General features: G+C 54.0%; 7 protein-coding genes across 7 annotated transcripts; 1 reads left to right on the top strand and 6 right to left on the bottom strand.

The window, feature by feature from the left end:
* Nucleotides 1-50: 50 nt before the first annotated feature.
* On the bottom strand, nucleotides 51-375 carry BU25DRAFT_409284 (uncharacterized protein). Its single transcript, XM_033706020.1, has 2 exons — nucleotides 313-375; nucleotides 51-265 (listed from the first exon to the last, which is right to left on the bottom strand). Exons 1-2 carry the CDS (start codon nucleotides 330-332, stop codon nucleotides 58-60), a joined length of 228 nt encoding a protein of 75 aa, XP_033563580.1. The 5' UTR covers nucleotides 333-375; the 3' UTR covers nucleotides 51-57.
* Nucleotides 376-827: 452 nt separating this feature from the next.
* Nucleotides 828-1,307, bottom strand: BU25DRAFT_420240 (uncharacterized protein; the record flags this gene model as incomplete). The annotated part of the gene is made up of 1 exon (XM_033707993.1): nucleotides 828-1,307. One exon carries the CDS (start codon nucleotides 1,305-1,307, stop codon nucleotides 828-830), a length of 480 nt encoding a protein of 159 aa, XP_033563579.1.
* Nucleotides 1,308-2,002: 695 nt separating this feature from the next.
* On the bottom strand, nucleotides 2,003-2,837 carry BU25DRAFT_465601 (glutathione S-transferase domain-containing protein). The gene has a single exon (XM_033710660.1). The coding sequence runs from the start codon at nucleotides 2,775-2,777 to the stop codon at nucleotides 2,100-2,102; it is 678 nt and encodes a 225-aa protein (XP_033563578.1). The 5' UTR covers nucleotides 2,778-2,837; the 3' UTR covers nucleotides 2,003-2,099.
* A 782-nt stretch (nucleotides 2,838-3,619) lies between these two features.
* On the bottom strand, nucleotides 3,620-4,623 carry BU25DRAFT_465593 (uncharacterized protein; the record flags this gene model as incomplete). The annotated part of the gene is made up of 3 exons (XM_033710659.1): nucleotides 4,154-4,623; nucleotides 3,860-4,085; nucleotides 3,620-3,789 (listed from the first exon to the last, which is right to left on the bottom strand). Exons 1-3 carry the CDS (start codon nucleotides 4,262-4,264, stop codon nucleotides 3,620-3,622), a joined length of 507 nt encoding a protein of 168 aa, XP_033563577.1. The 5' UTR covers nucleotides 4,265-4,623.
* A 778-nt stretch (nucleotides 4,624-5,401) lies between these two features.
* Nucleotides 5,402-6,534, bottom strand: BU25DRAFT_409282 (mitochondrial phosphate carrier protein-like protein). The gene is made up of 2 exons (XM_033706019.1): nucleotides 5,739-6,534; nucleotides 5,402-5,681 (listed from the first exon to the last, which is right to left on the bottom strand). Exons 1-2 carry the CDS (start codon nucleotides 6,325-6,327, stop codon nucleotides 5,470-5,472), a joined length of 801 nt encoding a protein of 266 aa, XP_033563576.1. The 5' UTR covers nucleotides 6,328-6,534; the 3' UTR covers nucleotides 5,402-5,469.
* Nucleotides 6,535-7,664: 1,130 nt separating this feature from the next.
* BU25DRAFT_21296 (uncharacterized protein) lies at nucleotides 7,665-11,565 on the bottom strand. Its single transcript, XM_033701228.1, has 2 exons — nucleotides 10,993-11,565; nucleotides 7,665-10,940 (listed from the first exon to the last, which is right to left on the bottom strand). The coding sequence occupies exons 1-2, from the start codon at nucleotides 11,223-11,225 to the stop codon at nucleotides 7,784-7,786; spliced, it is 3,390 nt and encodes a 1,129-aa protein (XP_033563575.1). The 5' UTR covers nucleotides 11,226-11,565; the 3' UTR covers nucleotides 7,665-7,783.
* Nucleotides 11,566-12,521: 956 nt separating this feature from the next.
* On the top strand, nucleotides 12,522-15,175 carry BU25DRAFT_21292 (YL1-domain-containing protein). Its single transcript, XM_033701227.1, has one exon. The coding sequence runs from the start codon at nucleotides 12,957-12,959 to the stop codon at nucleotides 15,114-15,116; it is 2,160 nt and encodes a 719-aa protein (XP_033563574.1). The 5' UTR covers nucleotides 12,522-12,956; the 3' UTR covers nucleotides 15,117-15,175.
* Nucleotides 15,176-15,513: the final 338 nt, after the last annotated feature.

The following is a 15,513-nucleotide window of genomic DNA, read 5'->3' as shown; positions in this document are numbered from 1 at the left end:
TTGAGTCACTGTGTCGGAATACTTTTATAGCGAATGACTGTAAAGGTTCTCGAGATACTAACATAAATCAGTTGAGCCTCGACGTTGGGCATGAGGTTGGTATATAGCAGGATCTCTCGCGCTTGAACTGCCCTCACATACTGGAGGCTTACGATTCTTCGCTGCATATACGTCCGTCAGGGCTACATCTGGGCGATATCTACATGGACTATGCTTCTTTCGAGGACATCCACGATTTGCTAACAAATTTTTGGCGTAACCCAAAGTAAGTCGCTAAGGCGTTTGTATGGCATCACACTAACAAGAATCCAGCAAGCGAATACCAGAGCCATATCTCTGGACAATCTTTCGCGCCCATGCTGAAGCTCTCCATGCTATACACTACGAAGTCGTCGTAAGCCGTGGGCAGAGACCAGGTCATGCAGCCACCGGGCGAAGAAAAGTGGCACCTAGAGAAAAGAGATAGGGATAAATGCTACAGCAACATGCTCCACAGGATCGTATATAAATGTCTGAACGCGGACCATATCAAAATACCGACGGTAAATGACCTACTACTGCACATCAGTATGGGTTTCAGGAGGTAGGAGAAGGTCTATGGCTCTGCTAACGGCGAGAAGATCCCGGAGTTCATGAGGTATGATTTTTTTTTCTGCGAAGGAGCAGTTTGCTGGGAAAGATTTCAAGGTGGGTGACAGTTCAAGTCTATTGATGGGGTAAGAGAAATTAGTTAGCTCTTAGGCAAGTCTTTCTGTTGCTCGTTTGCGTCTTGTATATCATGTCTTACGTAGATTATGTTGTCAATGTGACATCAAGGCTATAGCCTCTTACCCTATCACCATTGCTTTCCTCCTCTCTTTACGCACGCAATCTTCACCCTTCCGAGCAACATCAAAATAAGCCTGCACCAGATCTCCAAATCGGCTCTCCTCGGCCAAAAGCCAAGCAACACCCATGTCATCTCCCTCATCTGTCTTCACCTCAGGCAAACGTCGTGCTTTTTGAACAGCGTCAGTGTGATAGTTCATATACGCCTTGAGCCGCCAATACCCACAAATCCCGTAGTGATTGAGCTCGTTGAGCATCTCTGCGAGCGCCTGGACTCTGGGATCATCGATGGTAGGCGCAGACGGGTCTTGCCATGCGGCGATGTCTTCGATGGCGTGGAAGAGGGTAGAAGAGGTGAACGAGAGGCCGCCGGGGACAGAGATGCTTTTCATGGTGAATTGTCCATGTTTGATGATGCGACCGTCGTAGTTGGGTATCACTTCGATGCGGTTAGTGTGGGCATATGTGTTGTTAGACATGATGGCGGAGTTGATCAGGTTCCACTTAGGAAAGTGGTCTTAAAAGGATGTTTCTGAGACCAAGAAAAGTGAGGGTGGGCATATGATTAGGCGCGCACGTTGTGCGAGACTCATTGTGAAGAAGAGAGAGTAGTGTAACAAGAGCGAATGGGCACAGTGTTCTTTGTGTCGAGTGACTTGAGACGTTGTGGAGGGATTCATAGTTACGGTTATCAACTTTGATATCATCTACGGCAACTGTCATGATGGACCAACCCGCAGACACAGCATCAGAGACCATCACCATTCAACTACAGCGCCCCCGCAACATCCCTAAACTCCCCTCCAGGCCGCACCATTCAATCCCAAACCATCACGCATATCCTTCATTTTGACCGTTGGGAAGCACTCAAAGACTGACCGAGCAGTCTCAAGGTACCAAGTCATCCACGACTTGGTCCGTTCAAATCCGCGGATGTCGTGGCTTCCAGGTTGCTTCAATACGGTGACATCATACACAGCTGGGTTATGGGGAAATGGTGGACCGAAGTGGAGCATCGTGAGGACGTCGACGGTGCGGAATATGTTGGACACACGGAAGGTGGGAAGTGAGCCGATTCGATTCCATGTCTCATAGCTGATGGATTTTTGAGTGGTGAGAGACATGATGGTTGCGCTGGTTGATACTGACTTGTTGAGATGCGGAGATGAGAATTGGTGGATATATGCTGTTCGGCACGTTGTGCACAAACATGAACGTTTTCCTGAACTAGGTTGCAACAACGTTATACTCATCACTCCGCTAACCAGCACCTAGACAACCTTCTCTGTCAGATCAAACATAACTGGCCTCGTCTCCTTGAACTCTTTCCGAGCATCTAGATGATCAAAGTAGTGCGCCAACTTCGGGTACTGCTCCCTCCACCCCGGCCTCACCTCCCCAAAATCAATAAACCCCACCGTACAAACAATCGCAATATCCGCAATCGTCAACTCAGCCCCCACAACGAACTCTCTCCCATCCTTCTGCGCAGCCTCAACATAATCATTAAACGCCCACATCGCCCCATCAACCTTCCTGCTCTGCCGATCAATCCACTTCTGACTCTGCTGCTCCTTCTCGCGCCTTGATTCCCAGCGGCTCAGCACCATGGCATCCATACATCCTACACTCAGCACGACGATCTGCTTGGCCATCAGGTTCCCGTCTAGATCGCCGGGAAGTAGTTTTGGGCCCTTGTCGGCGTACTTTTCGACAATGTAGGTTTGGATGTGTGCGCTTTCGTAGACGGGGGGCCGAGGGTCGTTTTTGGGGAAGACGAGGATGGGGAGTTTTTCTAGGGGGTTGTATTTTGGGGTTTGGGTTTTTGATTCCCAGGGGATTTCGTTTTGGAGTTCGAAGGGGATGCCTTTTACTTGGAGAGCGATGCGGTTCATGCGCGCAAAGGGGGAGGGGGTTGCTGAGATAAGGGTGAGAGGTTCTGAAGACATGGTGGTTGTGTTTCGCTTCTTTTCGTGAGTGCTTTGGCCTTGAAACGAATGGAGGTTGTGTAGGACCGAATTGGTGTTCCGAGGATTTGGATGCGAGTTCGATAGCTGCAAAGGATAATTACTCGCAGAGTGAGTACGAGCCGTCAAATACTCTCGCCGAGTATGCGGAGCCGGATACTTATTTCTGGACCGACTATACGCCAGACGTCATTGCAGCCACCGTCTTCGAATGAGGGACTTGTTAAACAACGCGGAGGGGTTTCCGTTCTGTCCGGCGTATCAACATCATCATCATGATGATCTGATAGGCGTAGTGCATCACGCACGTCAAAATGTTCGGCGAACACAATATGCTCTGGAGTTCGGCAAGGAGCTCCCTTTGCAGACGGTGCATACAAAGGAAGAGCGTGTGAGGTACTTTTCGATTGGCCGGAAGTGCTTCCATATCTCGTGAGATACTCTATCAATTCAAGTTCTAAGGTCATTCGCTCACACAGGTGTCCGGATAGGCAGCAGAAATGCGAGGTCCTGCGGCAGAACCCTGCGATAATATACTTGCTATCTGCAAGAATGTATCGAATTACTACTTGCGATCAGCCTCCGAATTTAACCCATTGTATGATTATACTGATAGCGATTCTTGCCTCTTCTCAGACAATGGCTCCCTCAAAAATTGGTCCACCTCGTCATCCAGCGCCTATTCACTTCCTTCACTTCATCAATGAGGCTAATGCCGAGCAACATCTGCACACTTCCCCTAACTGCACTCTCCAACGCACTGAACACCCACGAATGTGTGTACGACCTATGCTCTCCAATGAACACGGTATGAACTCGGTTTGCTAGAACGCGGGCAGACAAAGCTGTTGCTGTGGCACAATCGGCACCGTCCAACTGTCTGCATGACGCTCATCCTGATCCCAGCAGTGCCGCGTGTAGTTGCCCGTCCACATCTCGTCGGCAATGAGACCGTGAAGCTCGACCATGGCGCACTGAATGTATGCGATATGTTCTTTCTCAGGCATCGAGCAGGCGACAACAGCGTCGGAGAAAGAGATGTCGGATGTGAGCATGGTACTTACTGAGGCCTGTACTGTTGATCTTGTAGCTAGGATAACAGAGCTGTCCGATGCCGTAGATATCAACGCGGCCACAGCCACCAACGATGGGGTGCTCGAGATGCTCCCAGAAGCGCTCTTTGTACTGCATGGCAGCTTTGACGGCTCCATCGAAGACTATGCGTTCGATGGCGCGCTTCATGAGAGAGCAACATGGCAGCAAATCCAAGAAGCGGAGAAGATTGATGAGCTGAGAGAACGTCGGCCATGTTTCAGAGAAATATCCGTTTGATTCGAAGACATGGCTGAAGAACTTACCGCGGTAAGCAATCCTGAGATACCACCACCGAGAATTTCGAACTTCTTCTCTTTCGTAGCCACGACGAAAGTCTCGTTTAAATTCTTCTGCTTCAAGTATTCAACACCCATCGAACCAAGGGCCCATAGGATCTGAGACTTCCGCAAAGGTAGCTCTCTTCTTCAATCGCCCGCTCTTTTGACTTGGTAGTCCTTCGATCTTCCGATTGGCTCGTCTCCTATAAAAGCGTGAAGAGATCCCTTTTTGACGTCTACAGGGCCTTCGAAAGAGAGGTGTTGACAAGGTAGGGACTCGGAGTGGACGCCGTGGGTTGCAGCAGCTGTGCAGACCAGAAGAAGGGACGGTGCCATGCCGATTGCTTTGCAAGGCTGAGTCTGTCAGAAAGCGCACTGCTTCATTATCTCCACGCCTCGAGCTATCCTTATATACTCCCGCCTTGCGGATTACAGTCCAACACCGGTGCGATATTTCCAGGCTCGTTTTGCTGCCGGCAGTTGAACAGAGTGGAATACATACTTCTAGGCGCCAAATCGAAGCGATAACAAGAGTGGCATGCTGTGTCTATCTAAGCGGCGACGGCTACTTCCCCATGGATATTTTGTGTGAGTTTACGCAATGTACACACAAGTCAGCGACGAAATCTCTGCAGTTTTTGGGTGGCATTTTGTCCAGGACTTGTCCGTCTCCGCCCCTGCTCGGACCGAGAGCTTCAGCTTGGCAACGGCCTAGATGCTTGGGTGCTGATCAGTTCTACACCCTGCGGTACGTTGCACCATCTTGTAAACTAGACAGGCTGTGGTTGGATATATATTGGCCGGGAGAACACTATTGCTGAGAGTTGTCCTTGAGGGCAGAAAGTTGCTGCAGGTATTGCATTGCAGGAGACGAGAGACGTCCATGCCATCTTACCTCTGGCGATTCCGTTGCAAGACCAAGACCCGACCTAGTGACCATCATGGTGCTCGTAGACTACAGTGTCGGCTTGTTCTGTTATGCTCGGTAGCGTTGTAAGCCATCCGCAGCTTTGTTGCAGCCCTGGAGATGTTGAGGAAGATGCGCAGACCGAAATCGAGAAAGGAAGGAGATTGGAACGTCTCACTTTTGACACTGAGCTTCACCCGCTGACTAACGCCTACCCTCTGTCGACAATCCAACACTGGTAGCTAGGATCACCGTCGTTGTCTTGAACATTGTTGATATGCGTCATGTAAGTTGAAGGATTCATTGAACTCGGATTTGCTCACACGCTCCAGCATCTGACTTGAACTCCACAACGCCCTAAGAAACCAACCTCTTGGAATCATTGCACACTCATCTAGTGACCACCAGTAGTCGGCAGACCAAGGTAGACCTTGAACGAATCGTAGATCAACCACTGGAACGCGGTTAAAGTACCAATCATGAAGATACGTGTCGGCAATCCGTTCCAGAGACCGCGGAAACCGATGTTGCCGTAGATCCTAGTGATCGCTTGTCCAGCACCCTCACCGGCCTTGCGGTCGCTGTTGAGTTTCGAGACCATGACATCTGGTAGTTGTTAGTATACCGTCTTTTTGGGTAGTTTGTCAAGAGATGAAGACGTACCAGCGGGATGCGACACAACTGCACACCCAATACCCGCGATGTAACCACCCAAAAACGAGACACCAGTCTGCTGAAGCCCGTTCAGCGACTCCTTCGGCTTGCCGATGAACTTGTAGATCCGCGACACCGTCTCCTCGAACGTCGCAAACTTAACCATCGTGTACGGAATCTGACGTGCCCAGAGCGGGTACAAACCCTTGTACAATCCACCAACACCCTCCTCCCTGACCACCTTACTCCAACCCTCTCTCAGTGTATCTGCGTACGGTGGCATCGTAGTCTGCATGCGGACCTTGATCGCCTCGAGGGGGCACAGCGCAATATCGGCGAGGAACTCAGCGGAGGCGGAGGCAGCGAGGAAGACGAATGTTTTGGGGGCTCCGGGCGCGAGCTTCTCGCCGTAGAGGTACTTGAAGACCTCGTAGAATCCGTACTTGCCGGCGCCTTGCAACGAGTAGCCGACGAAGGTGGGTGACCAGCCGAAGAAGACGCCGCGTAGGCCTTCTTTCGAGTAGATCATTTTCCAAGCTTCGGCGTTGGATTTGTAGAGCTTTGCATCTACTTGGCGACGGCATTTTACCTGGAGCATGTTAGCGATTGATTCCATGTAAATGAGCAGAGATCCAGATGTATGCTGTTAGGCGCATTTTGTACCCACCAGATCAAGAGGAGTGACCATGGTATGCGTGGGTCCACACGCAATGATACCGCCGAGCGTGCATGCTGCGAAGTAGTTCCCCGAGTACAGCTCGATCTTCCTCTGGGGCTTCAATGCGCCAAGTTTGTCCGCCATTGTGTCGTGTGTGAAGCTTCAATTGCTCGTTATCGTAGTGTGGTCGGCCTGGTTGTCGGTTGACGTCGCGTGCTGCTCCCGGCGCGTCGCGAAGTTGCAGAAGCAAATGCTGAGAAGGAAACGTGGGGTATCAAAAGCGCTGAATTTTTAGGAAGAAGGATGCTACAGAGGTGCGCAGGTATATATCCAATCCACAATGACGGTGGTGTTGCGAAAGCGAATTCCTGGTCCTCCGTAACTTCCGGTGCAGCTGTGACGTCGTTTGGCTGGGGAACCCGCGTTAGCGTGCTGGCGCGAAGCTTGATTGGTTTCGATAAGCACCTTATCTGGCAGCAAGCTTCGGGTCGCTGTGGATGTGACATCTGTTGAGCCTCTCGATCCAGTGTTTGGATCCAGTGTTTGTTGCTCTGGAATGTCAATGGCTCGGCCGAAAATACGAGCGAGGTGCAAGTGTCTTTGTGAAGGCCGAGCATCATCCTGCAAGTCAGATCTTACGCTGTTAAGTCAAGAGGTGAAATTCAGCGATAATAGAAAAAGCACCGAGGGTGCCTATCTCAATTCTATCTATGCTCTCGTCCTATACCGCCAAATCTTCCCACCAAATCAACACATATATAGAACAAACACCAGTGCCCCCAAGATCCCAAGCAAAATATGAACCACAAGTTGCTCGACTTTTGCGCCCTTCGACCACCTTCACTCAGGTGTATGCCAGCACTAGCAGCACCCAGACAAAAGATGACCGCACACATGTATCGTCCCACCCATAACAATACATTGATTCGTCCATCTGGCGTGTCAACCAGCCAGCCGACCAGCCACCACGATAGACCAAAGGCATGTAGAAATGCAAAAAGGAAGTCGTTGTACAGAGACGCCGACTTGAACAGTTAAGGTACAAGGAAGATGGATGTGTGAAAACGCCTGCTGAACCCCAAGCCATGCGCATGCAAATGTAGCGAGCGACGGTAACGAATGTGTTCGAGCGCCGATGTCGTCCAAGAGAAGAGAGCATGCACGTCGTGAGGTAATGAGACACAAGGCAGGCCAGCTCCCTTCTCTCCAACACGTAGGAGGTCGTATACAAAGGAGATGAGATGATAATGTTATGCCGCTTTATCCGCTCGCTCGAGAAGAGATGACGAAACAATAGACAAGAATGATGCGATACTATCGAAAGCAACGCTGGGAAAGCTGCGAGCAGCTAAGAGGAGACTGTCTGGAGGAGAGGAGCCTATCTCTGTAGGAGAGGTTAGCGTCTAGCGCCAGGCGCTGGGGACGCATTTCTGCTTACCCGACCACGTCGCTGGCCACCTCCAGCAGCCTGCTGTTGCTGCTGCTGCTGCTGCTGCTGCTGTTGAGGCATGTACATTCCATAGGGGTACATCTGCGCACCCATACCAGGCGGCATGCCTTGACCTGCAAGGGTGACAGGCTGCATCATTGGCGAGCCAGTGAAGCCAGGAGCGGCAACCGGAGACGCGTTGCGGTAAGCGTCCATTCCAGGCTGGAAACCGTTCATATGAGGGTAGAACTGGCCCTGACGAGCAAGCAGCTGCTGGTACTGAAGCTGCTGCTGGCCGTTCATAGCTTGCATGTTGGGCATGTACATCGGTCCACCAGGCCCCATGGCATACTGGTCAAAGCCATTAGAGTCCATGCTTGAGGTGCGCTGTAGGCCAACTGGGTCGAAGCCAGGAGCGGGAGCTCCATAGAAACCTCTCGGCTCGATATGCGAGCTGTCCCTCGATGCAGATCGGGTGGCAGACGAGTCGCGGTGGCCGGGTCCACCTCGCGTGGAAAGACTTACTTCGTCCATGAGACGCTTGTAGCCCTGCTGGGGCTGAGCCTTGATGCGAACAAGGACGTTGCGCACGTTCTGCACGACCTCTGCGCGGATCTTCTCGTCAAAGAAAGGAGTGGTGAGAACCTTGAAGATAAGGGTAGCACCGCAGTTTTGGTCAGACAAGATCTCTTCCAAGACCTGATCATTGGGCGAGAAGAACAATGCCTGGAGGATGATATCGCGAGCTTCCGGTTCGTTGCGCTGATTGATAATCTTCAGCACGGTAAGGTAAGCAACCTTGTGTGTGCAGAGGTGGACAATGTGGGGGACCAGACGAGGAGCCAAGACAGTACGCCTCCTAGGGAAAGTGCAAGTATCGAGGAACCAAGTCAATAACAGCGCGCCATTAGCGTTGGTGGCGAGCTGCACGCTGTGAAGGGCGATCGCAGCGGCAACTGTACGCTGCTGGTCCTTGCTTGCAAAGTGGCTCTCCAAACAGGCACGCATAGCGCGAGCTCCAAAGCGACCCTGGGCAAGATCCCAGAGACGGCCAAGCATCACCTCGAAGATAAAGTTGTTGAGATGTTGGTACTTGAGGCAGCCCTGCATGACGTAGTTGCCAAACTGGTCGAGGAAGAGAGCCATGGCGTACGGTCGGAGAGCTTCCACAACCATCTTCTGCATCGTGAGTGTCTTGGAGACATCGATGATCTTCTGCGCAGCCCACGTTCCGTTCTTGTGGATACCGATCTTGGCCAGGTGAGGGGCGATCTCGCGAAGCATAGCCTCCTTGACGTGCTCAGAGCAGTGCTCGAACAGTTTCTGGACAACAGTGTTTCCAAGGTAGTCGGATGAGAGTTCGGCGATTTCAGGAAGCATGTTCATGGCAATCGATTCAATCTCCTCAGTAGAGCAAGAGCCATTATCGATACGCTTGCGGATCTCACGCAGCCTTGGTGCATCGTGAACACGAGTGTGGCTAGGCTCCTCAACAGGAGGAATCTCGTCAACGTAGCTGTTGTACTGGATGGCTGCCTCCACCTGTGTGATGATCCTGCTCTGGTCTTCGTCCGTTGCACCCAGATCTTTCACGATCTGGACAATGTCGCCGCGGATGTCAGTCAGCTCGGGAGTCGTCAGAGGCGCGTTTGCAGTAGCCAAGCTAGCAGTACTTGCCATCGTGGTGTTGTTAGTACCAGTCGTGCCTTCCGCCTGAGCTTTGGCGTGTGGGTCTGGGCTCGGCGAAGGGAAAAGGCCGTTGTGACCAGGCGTAGCAGCCGCACTTGGGATCTTAGCATAGCCAATGCGCACGGGTCCGGCTCCAGGGAAGATCTCCTTGCCGTTGAGCTGAGACTTGGCCTGCACGGCGCTCTCAAGGCTCTCGAAGTTGACGAAACCGCAGTTCTTGTGTGTCAGAACACGAGTGGACTCGATGGACCCGAAAGTGCTAAAGATGACGTTAAGAGACGAGACGGTCGTGGACGAAGGAATGTTGCCCAACCACAGAGATCGAGTCGGGCCTTCAAGCGTGCCATCGTCGCCGAGGTTCGCGCTCGACTCATGTGCACTACGCAGATGAAGGTTCTTGATGGACTCGGCAAGGCTGTATTCAGCATCCTCCGTCAAGTCGGAGGCTCCCAGACGAGTGGGCATGTAGCTCCGCATCAGCCGTTGCTGAGGTGCGTCCAAAACGCCAGCAGTCCTGGCACGAGGACGGGCACTTGAGGCGTAGTTGGCAAAAGCTTGAACCTCAAGGTTGTGTTGGCGAACAGCTTCGTGGATCAGAAGAGCGTTCGCCTCAGCTGGCGTCATAGCACCACTGTAGTTGCCGAATTGGTCGAGCTCATCCTCATCTTCAGCATACTTCTCCTTGGCGTTGACCGAGTAGGAGCGGAAGCGGTTGGCACTGCTCATGTTCTGGCTATTGGCATTCCTTTGGCTCTCAAGGAGAAGTTCAATGTCAGAGGGAGCCAATTGAGCGCGCACTGGCTGAGGTGTGTCTACAAGGCCGAGGTAGTCAAGGGTCTTGACATCGGTATCAGCAAGCGAGTCCCGGGAGAAATGTGACTGAGGTGAGCCAGGTCCATTCGATGGCTGAGAAGCAATGCTGTGAAGCGTGCTGCTGCGCTCGCGGTTGCTCGTCCAGCCAGTGGAAAAGATGGAGTTGCCGAACGGGGAGACAGAGGGAGGCAGGTATCCAGGGCGTTGAGGCATTGAGCCAGCACGAAGGCGAGAGAGAAGTACTGATTTGGCAGCAGCGTTGGTAGAGCCAGGTGCAGCGAAGCCTCCACTGGTCTCCGTGGGTGTGCCTGGGCCGGGCTTGAAGGGGCTAGTAGAGGGTGTAGGGCGCGAGGTCTTGGGCAGGAGGGAGGAAGAGGGCAAGGACATTAAGCCACCGGGTGCTGCGGAGGGAGAGAAGCGTGAAGGCAGAGTGCCAGCGCGGGCACGACGGGTAGATGTCTGGGAGGCTGACGTGGTCTCTGGCATGGCATGGTTGAAGTCAGGGAAGCTGTCACCGCTGGGAGACTCCGGGATGGTCTCACGCAATGGCGTGGAGTTGCCGCTGGTAGGAGGCCCCCACATTGGTGGAGTCAATCCTTCCTGTGCTTGGATCTCGCGTGCACTGGCGTTCCACGTTAGCAGGCACAACAAGTTGTTTCAGGAGTGCGACAAACCGTTTGGAAAATAGCCTACCGCCATATTCATGCGACGGAGACCCGGAGCCCAGCCGTGCGCCTGCTGCAGCCGCGCCCAATGGGTTCGACGTGCTTGGAGGGAAGCGGCCGCCAGATGGAGGCTCAACGGGCGATGCAGCGCCGCTGGAGGAGGCAGAGTGCGGGGCGTTGGAGCTCAACTGGGGCAGATAGGCCAGGTTGATGTGATGTTCGGGGCGCGAGGTCGGAGCCATTATGGATTATAGATGCTGTCTCTCGACCGTGTAGGAGCTGTGGGTTGCTGGAGAGGTGGGCGCGCGCAGGTGGTTGGTGCCGGCCAAAGAGGGTGTGGTCGCTCAGCGCAAGCCTGTGCAAGGGGCTTTCAAGCAGAAACGCCCTTGGGACCCAGTCCGTCGATGCGCAATGTACAGATGAATCTGTGCTCTCCACAGTACAGCAGCGAACACGGCTCAGTCGAGAGTGTGCTGCGGGTCGAGTGTCGCGGCTGGTGCTTGTATATGCGGGGGTCCGGAGGATCTCGAGGAGCCTCACAGCGTCTCGAGGCACGGCGAGCGCGGTCGAGGAAAGCGACGAAAGCCGAAAGGAATGACTTGGAGGGCCCGCTGGTCGCAATGAAGCGCGTTGACGGTAGAGGCAGGCGGACTCTGGTGCAATAAACAGCCACGCCGGGGGTTGCTGGAGAAGAACGAAGGAAAAGATATGATTAAGCAGAGAGATCTGATTAGACACAAGCGCTCATTGAGGATGGCGGTCCAGCAGCAGCAGAGATGGGAGAGGAAGCGTAGGGCAAGATGGTGCGTGAGGTAATGAAAGTGATTCTCGCTAACGGCGAGGGGAGTGTTGGTCTCCAGTTGCCAGACTAGCGTAAGAGCACGTTCACCAACAACGTAACAACAGGAAAGGCTAAAGGGCCAATGCGCAGATCCTGCTCGATGAGATGCCGTTGTTATCGAAGGCCTTCCACGATGCTGCTCAAGGTGCTCGTCCACTGCACGCAGCAAGTCTTGTTCATCAGAGCAGCAATAGGGGGTCCTCGTGTGAGCGTTTCCCTGGTTGGCCCGCGGGAATGGTTAGTAGGCCGAACTGAAACGTTCAGAGGCGCGTCGCACCTCCAATCTGACGTGGACACTCACAGCTCTGCGCTGCCATGTGGTCTCATTGGCTTGCTGCTGCTAAAATGCGCACAAGTATGCATCGGTATCCTGCATGGAGAGGGAGACACTCGGTCTGCAGCTCTGTGGTGTGCCCGCACGAGAACACATTTTCTAGCATCGTAAAATGCAGCACGGCCTGCAGGAGGCACCGCCAATTGCGATTCACTGTCCTCAGCCCAAAGTCGCACGCATATAGGGACGGCCCAGGATGGCCATTGAAACATGGTCTTCTAGAAGCAGGCACGGATTCATGCCACGGTTCCGTCTGCGCGAAGTGTTCGACAGCTTTACAGGCAGACTGACTAAAGCGGACTAGGCGGCATCAACCGTTGTCAATCCCAGGCTGGCGCTATGTTTCAAGTGTTCGAGGGGCGTGTTCGAGGGGCGTCTTCGCCAGAGCCGAAAGGGATCTCCGTGACTTGGCGGAGCCTTTCCTGAACGGCGGGCGCGTCATTGAAACATTTGGCAGGCGCGTGCACCCGCGCAGTGACTGCACCGCGCAGTGACTGCACCTTCACCCTCTCCACAATTGGCGCAGCCTACCACGACGGCACCTGAAACACGCAGCATAAACAGCGACACCGCTGAACCAGACGCACCCCGGCTGCCGCGTGCACCGAACGATAGCCGGCGCATTCATGGGAGCCTTCGAGAAGACGTCGCGCGACCCTGGACCACGGTCTGTTCTGCCGTGAACGCGCCATCGACACACTCGCTTCGCCGCAGAGCGCCCCCTCCCCCTCCACCTGCACTTGCCCCGCACGCTGCTGTGCCTTGCCAGTGCATCCCCTGCCTGTCGATCTACCCACCATGTCTTCTGAGGCGCCAGAGCCCACGGTGGTGGATGATGCGCCCCCAGTCGAGCACCATGAGGGGTCTGGCGCATCCGAGGATGATGCAGACGAGAGCGAGCCCGAGGCACCTATCGATCTCATGGTCACATCGCGAGCCAGGCGATCAAATGCTGGAAACCGCATGTCGACGCTGCTCGCCCAGCAGGCTGAAGAAGAGGAGTGGGGAGAAGAGTGGGAAGAGGTCGCAAACGAGGAGGAGTTCAGGGGCGGAGATGTGAACGAGCAAGAGGACTACAACATGGATTCTTCATCCTCAGAGGAAGACAGTGATGCTGCTGCTGCTGCTGCTGACGACGACGATGCGGGCGAGAAGGAACTGCGCAAAGCCGAGCGGCAAGAACGTACCAAGAAGCGCAAGATAGCCACCAATCCATTCGCTGCCCGTCTCGCTACCGCTGCACGCAAGAAAGTCAAGATCGACGTCCCTCGAATCGAGTCCACTTCATCCGCGCCAGTTCGACCGAAGAAGAAGTCTGAAAGAGCATCCTGGATACCTACCGAAGAGGATGGACCAATACGAACGTCGTCGCGGCGGCAGACGGTGGCGAACAAGGAAAGCACGCTGGCAAAGCTGCAGGAGAAGGATAGGCGGCGAGACGACACACTGGCTATGATGAAAGCTGCCGAGGCTCGAAAGAAGAAGGACGAGCCAAAGCCCTTGACGCAGGCAGAGCGCCTTGCCGAAGCTGCGCGGCAGGAAAGAATCAACAAGAAGACCCTACATAGGTGGGAAGAAGCAGAAGAAGTACGAGCAGCCGAAAGGCAGGCCAAGATCGATGCGCTCAAGAACCGGCAGATCGAAGGACCCTTCATTCGATACTATAGTGGGCCGGCCATTTACGTGGATGACAAGCTCAGGTACACGGGCAAGGACGCGCCTACTCTCGGACATCTGGAAGAGAAGCTCAACAAGGAACCTGCAGCGGCAGACACACAAATCACTCAGCCTGAACCGACTGAGCGGACGGTGACTGCTGCCGCCGCCGACCCACAGACGCCACACCATGACAGCTTAGGCCAGCACCCACCACCCATGAGTTCTCCAGAGATGTTCTCTGTACCTGCGTCTCAGTCATTGCAGCAAGACATACAGCTGCCATGGGCTGCTGGATCACAAGCAGCCAACGGGGACGTCTTCATGGGCGGCGACCTGTTCATGGGCTCATCCCACGGCATGTCATCCTACAACAGCACCATCACGTTCGCACCGCCCCAGAACCAAGACTCCTTCCTCTTCGGCATAGACCAGTACGCCTCAACTCAAAACCAACAAAACCCAACTCCATCCTCCGACCTCCCTCCAAACCCCTTCCCCCAATCCCAATCCTTCCCACAATACACAACATCCTCCACCTTCTCCCCACACCCCTCCCTCAGCGACGCCCTCCTCACCCAAGAAAACACGAACATCGGCCCACAAGCCCTACTCTTACAATCTCAACGCCCAGCCCTCGCTCCCCAACCTCCACGGCGCAAAATCATCAAAAGGGCAATGCGGAACCTGCTCATCCTCTCCTCATTCCCGAATCTCGACGCCCCGCCTACGTCGTCAAGGGCGCGTACCGCCGCCTCCATGCTCAAGGACAAAGACCGCGCAGCACTGATCCAACTCTGCAAAACGCTGTTCGAGTGGAACGAACAAGATGCTACGACTTTTGTTAACAACATGCTGCTCGGCCAGGCGGCAAAGACGCAGAAGGCGAGGGAGGCGCATGATGCGGCTATACGTCCAACAAAGCAGCTCTGCGCTGTCACGAACGCGGTGGCGCGGTACAGAGATCCGGAGACGGGTATCGCGTATAGAGATGCGAGGGCGTTTGGTGTGCTGAGAGGTGTTGTTGGTGGTGGGTTCGTGTGGAGTGGAGATTTGGGGTGTTATGTGGGCGGCAGAGCGAAGCCGCTTGAGAGTATGGGGGGGAAGGGGTTCTTGGGTATGCCGCCTGCGGCGGGGGTGCCGAGGAGGTTTTTGGAGATGAGCAAGAAGAGTGTACCAGTTGTGCCACCGCTGGGTCAGGCGCAGACGCCTGTAAACCTTGCTGGGCCGGTGACTGCGCCGGCTGCGTCGGCAGGTGGTACTGGGGCCTCGAAGACGGAGGAGCTCACGGTTGCTGTATAGATCTGAGATTTGTAGCACAGTGCACGACCACCCACTCACGAATTACTCAGTAATGTAAAACATTCATTCATTCTCGTCCATTCCTTGGAGAAATCAGTTCACTGGTTGAGTGCTGTGTTCGAGGTCATTCTCTTATAACGGCGAGATCCAGGAACCGAACCATGTCAATGTCCACCGAAAGCATATCAGATGGATATTCTTTGTTCCCTGCTGCTTTGGCAACCTAGATGGATCTCGGCCCACTTGAGCAAGGATACTCGGTACGCATAGAGTGAATCCACATCTTCGTCCTCTGCAGCAGGCGCATTCGGTGATCCGCATGGCTGTGTTGCTGAAACGTGATTGCGATCATGTGTAGTTGGCGTATTAGGCGGATCGCGCAGTTCCACGGGAATGG

The sequence above is a fragment of the Macroventuria anomochaeta genome (assembly GCF_010093625.1).
Source record: "Macroventuria anomochaeta strain CBS 525.71 unplaced genomic scaffold BU25scaffold_10, whole genome shotgun sequence".
Lineage (NCBI taxonomy): Eukaryota > Fungi > Ascomycota > Dothideomycetes > Pleosporales > Didymellaceae > Macroventuria > Macroventuria anomochaeta.
The sequence above is the reverse complement of the archived record's forward strand: the minus strand, read 5'-3'. Positions and strand labels throughout refer to the sequence as shown.

Bases quoted from the DNA above. Each gene is read 5' to 3' on its own strand.
- BU25DRAFT_21292 (XM_033701227.1), top strand. From the start codon at position 12,957: ATGTCTTCTGAGGCGCCAGAGCCCACGGTGGTGGATGATGCGCCCCCA.
- BU25DRAFT_409284 (XM_033706020.1), bottom strand. From the start codon at position 332: ATGGCTCTGGTATTCGCTTG. The intron at 266-312 runs CTGGATTCTTGT...TTAGCGACTTAC, and splicing joins ATGGCTCTGGTATTCGCTTG to TTTGGGTTACGCCAAAAATT.
- BU25DRAFT_465601 (XM_033710660.1), bottom strand. From the start codon at position 2,777: ATGTCTTCAGAACCTCTCACCCTTATCTCAGCAACCCCCTCCCCCTTT.
- BU25DRAFT_21296 (XM_033701228.1), bottom strand. From the start codon at position 11,225: ATGGCTCCGACCTCGCGCCCCGAACATCACATCAACCTGGCCTATCTG. The intron at 10,941-10,992 runs GTTTGTCGCACT...GTGGAACGCCAG, and splicing joins GGTAGGCTATTTTCCAAACG to TGCACGCGAGATCCAAGCAC.
- BU25DRAFT_409282 (XM_033706019.1), bottom strand. From the start codon at position 6,327: ATGCTCCAGGTAAAATGCCGTCGCCAAGTAGATGCAAAGCTCTACAAA. The intron at 5,682-5,738 runs GTACGTCTTCAT...AACAACTACCAG, and splicing joins AGTTGTGTCGCATCCCGCTG to ATGTCATGGTCTCGAAACTC.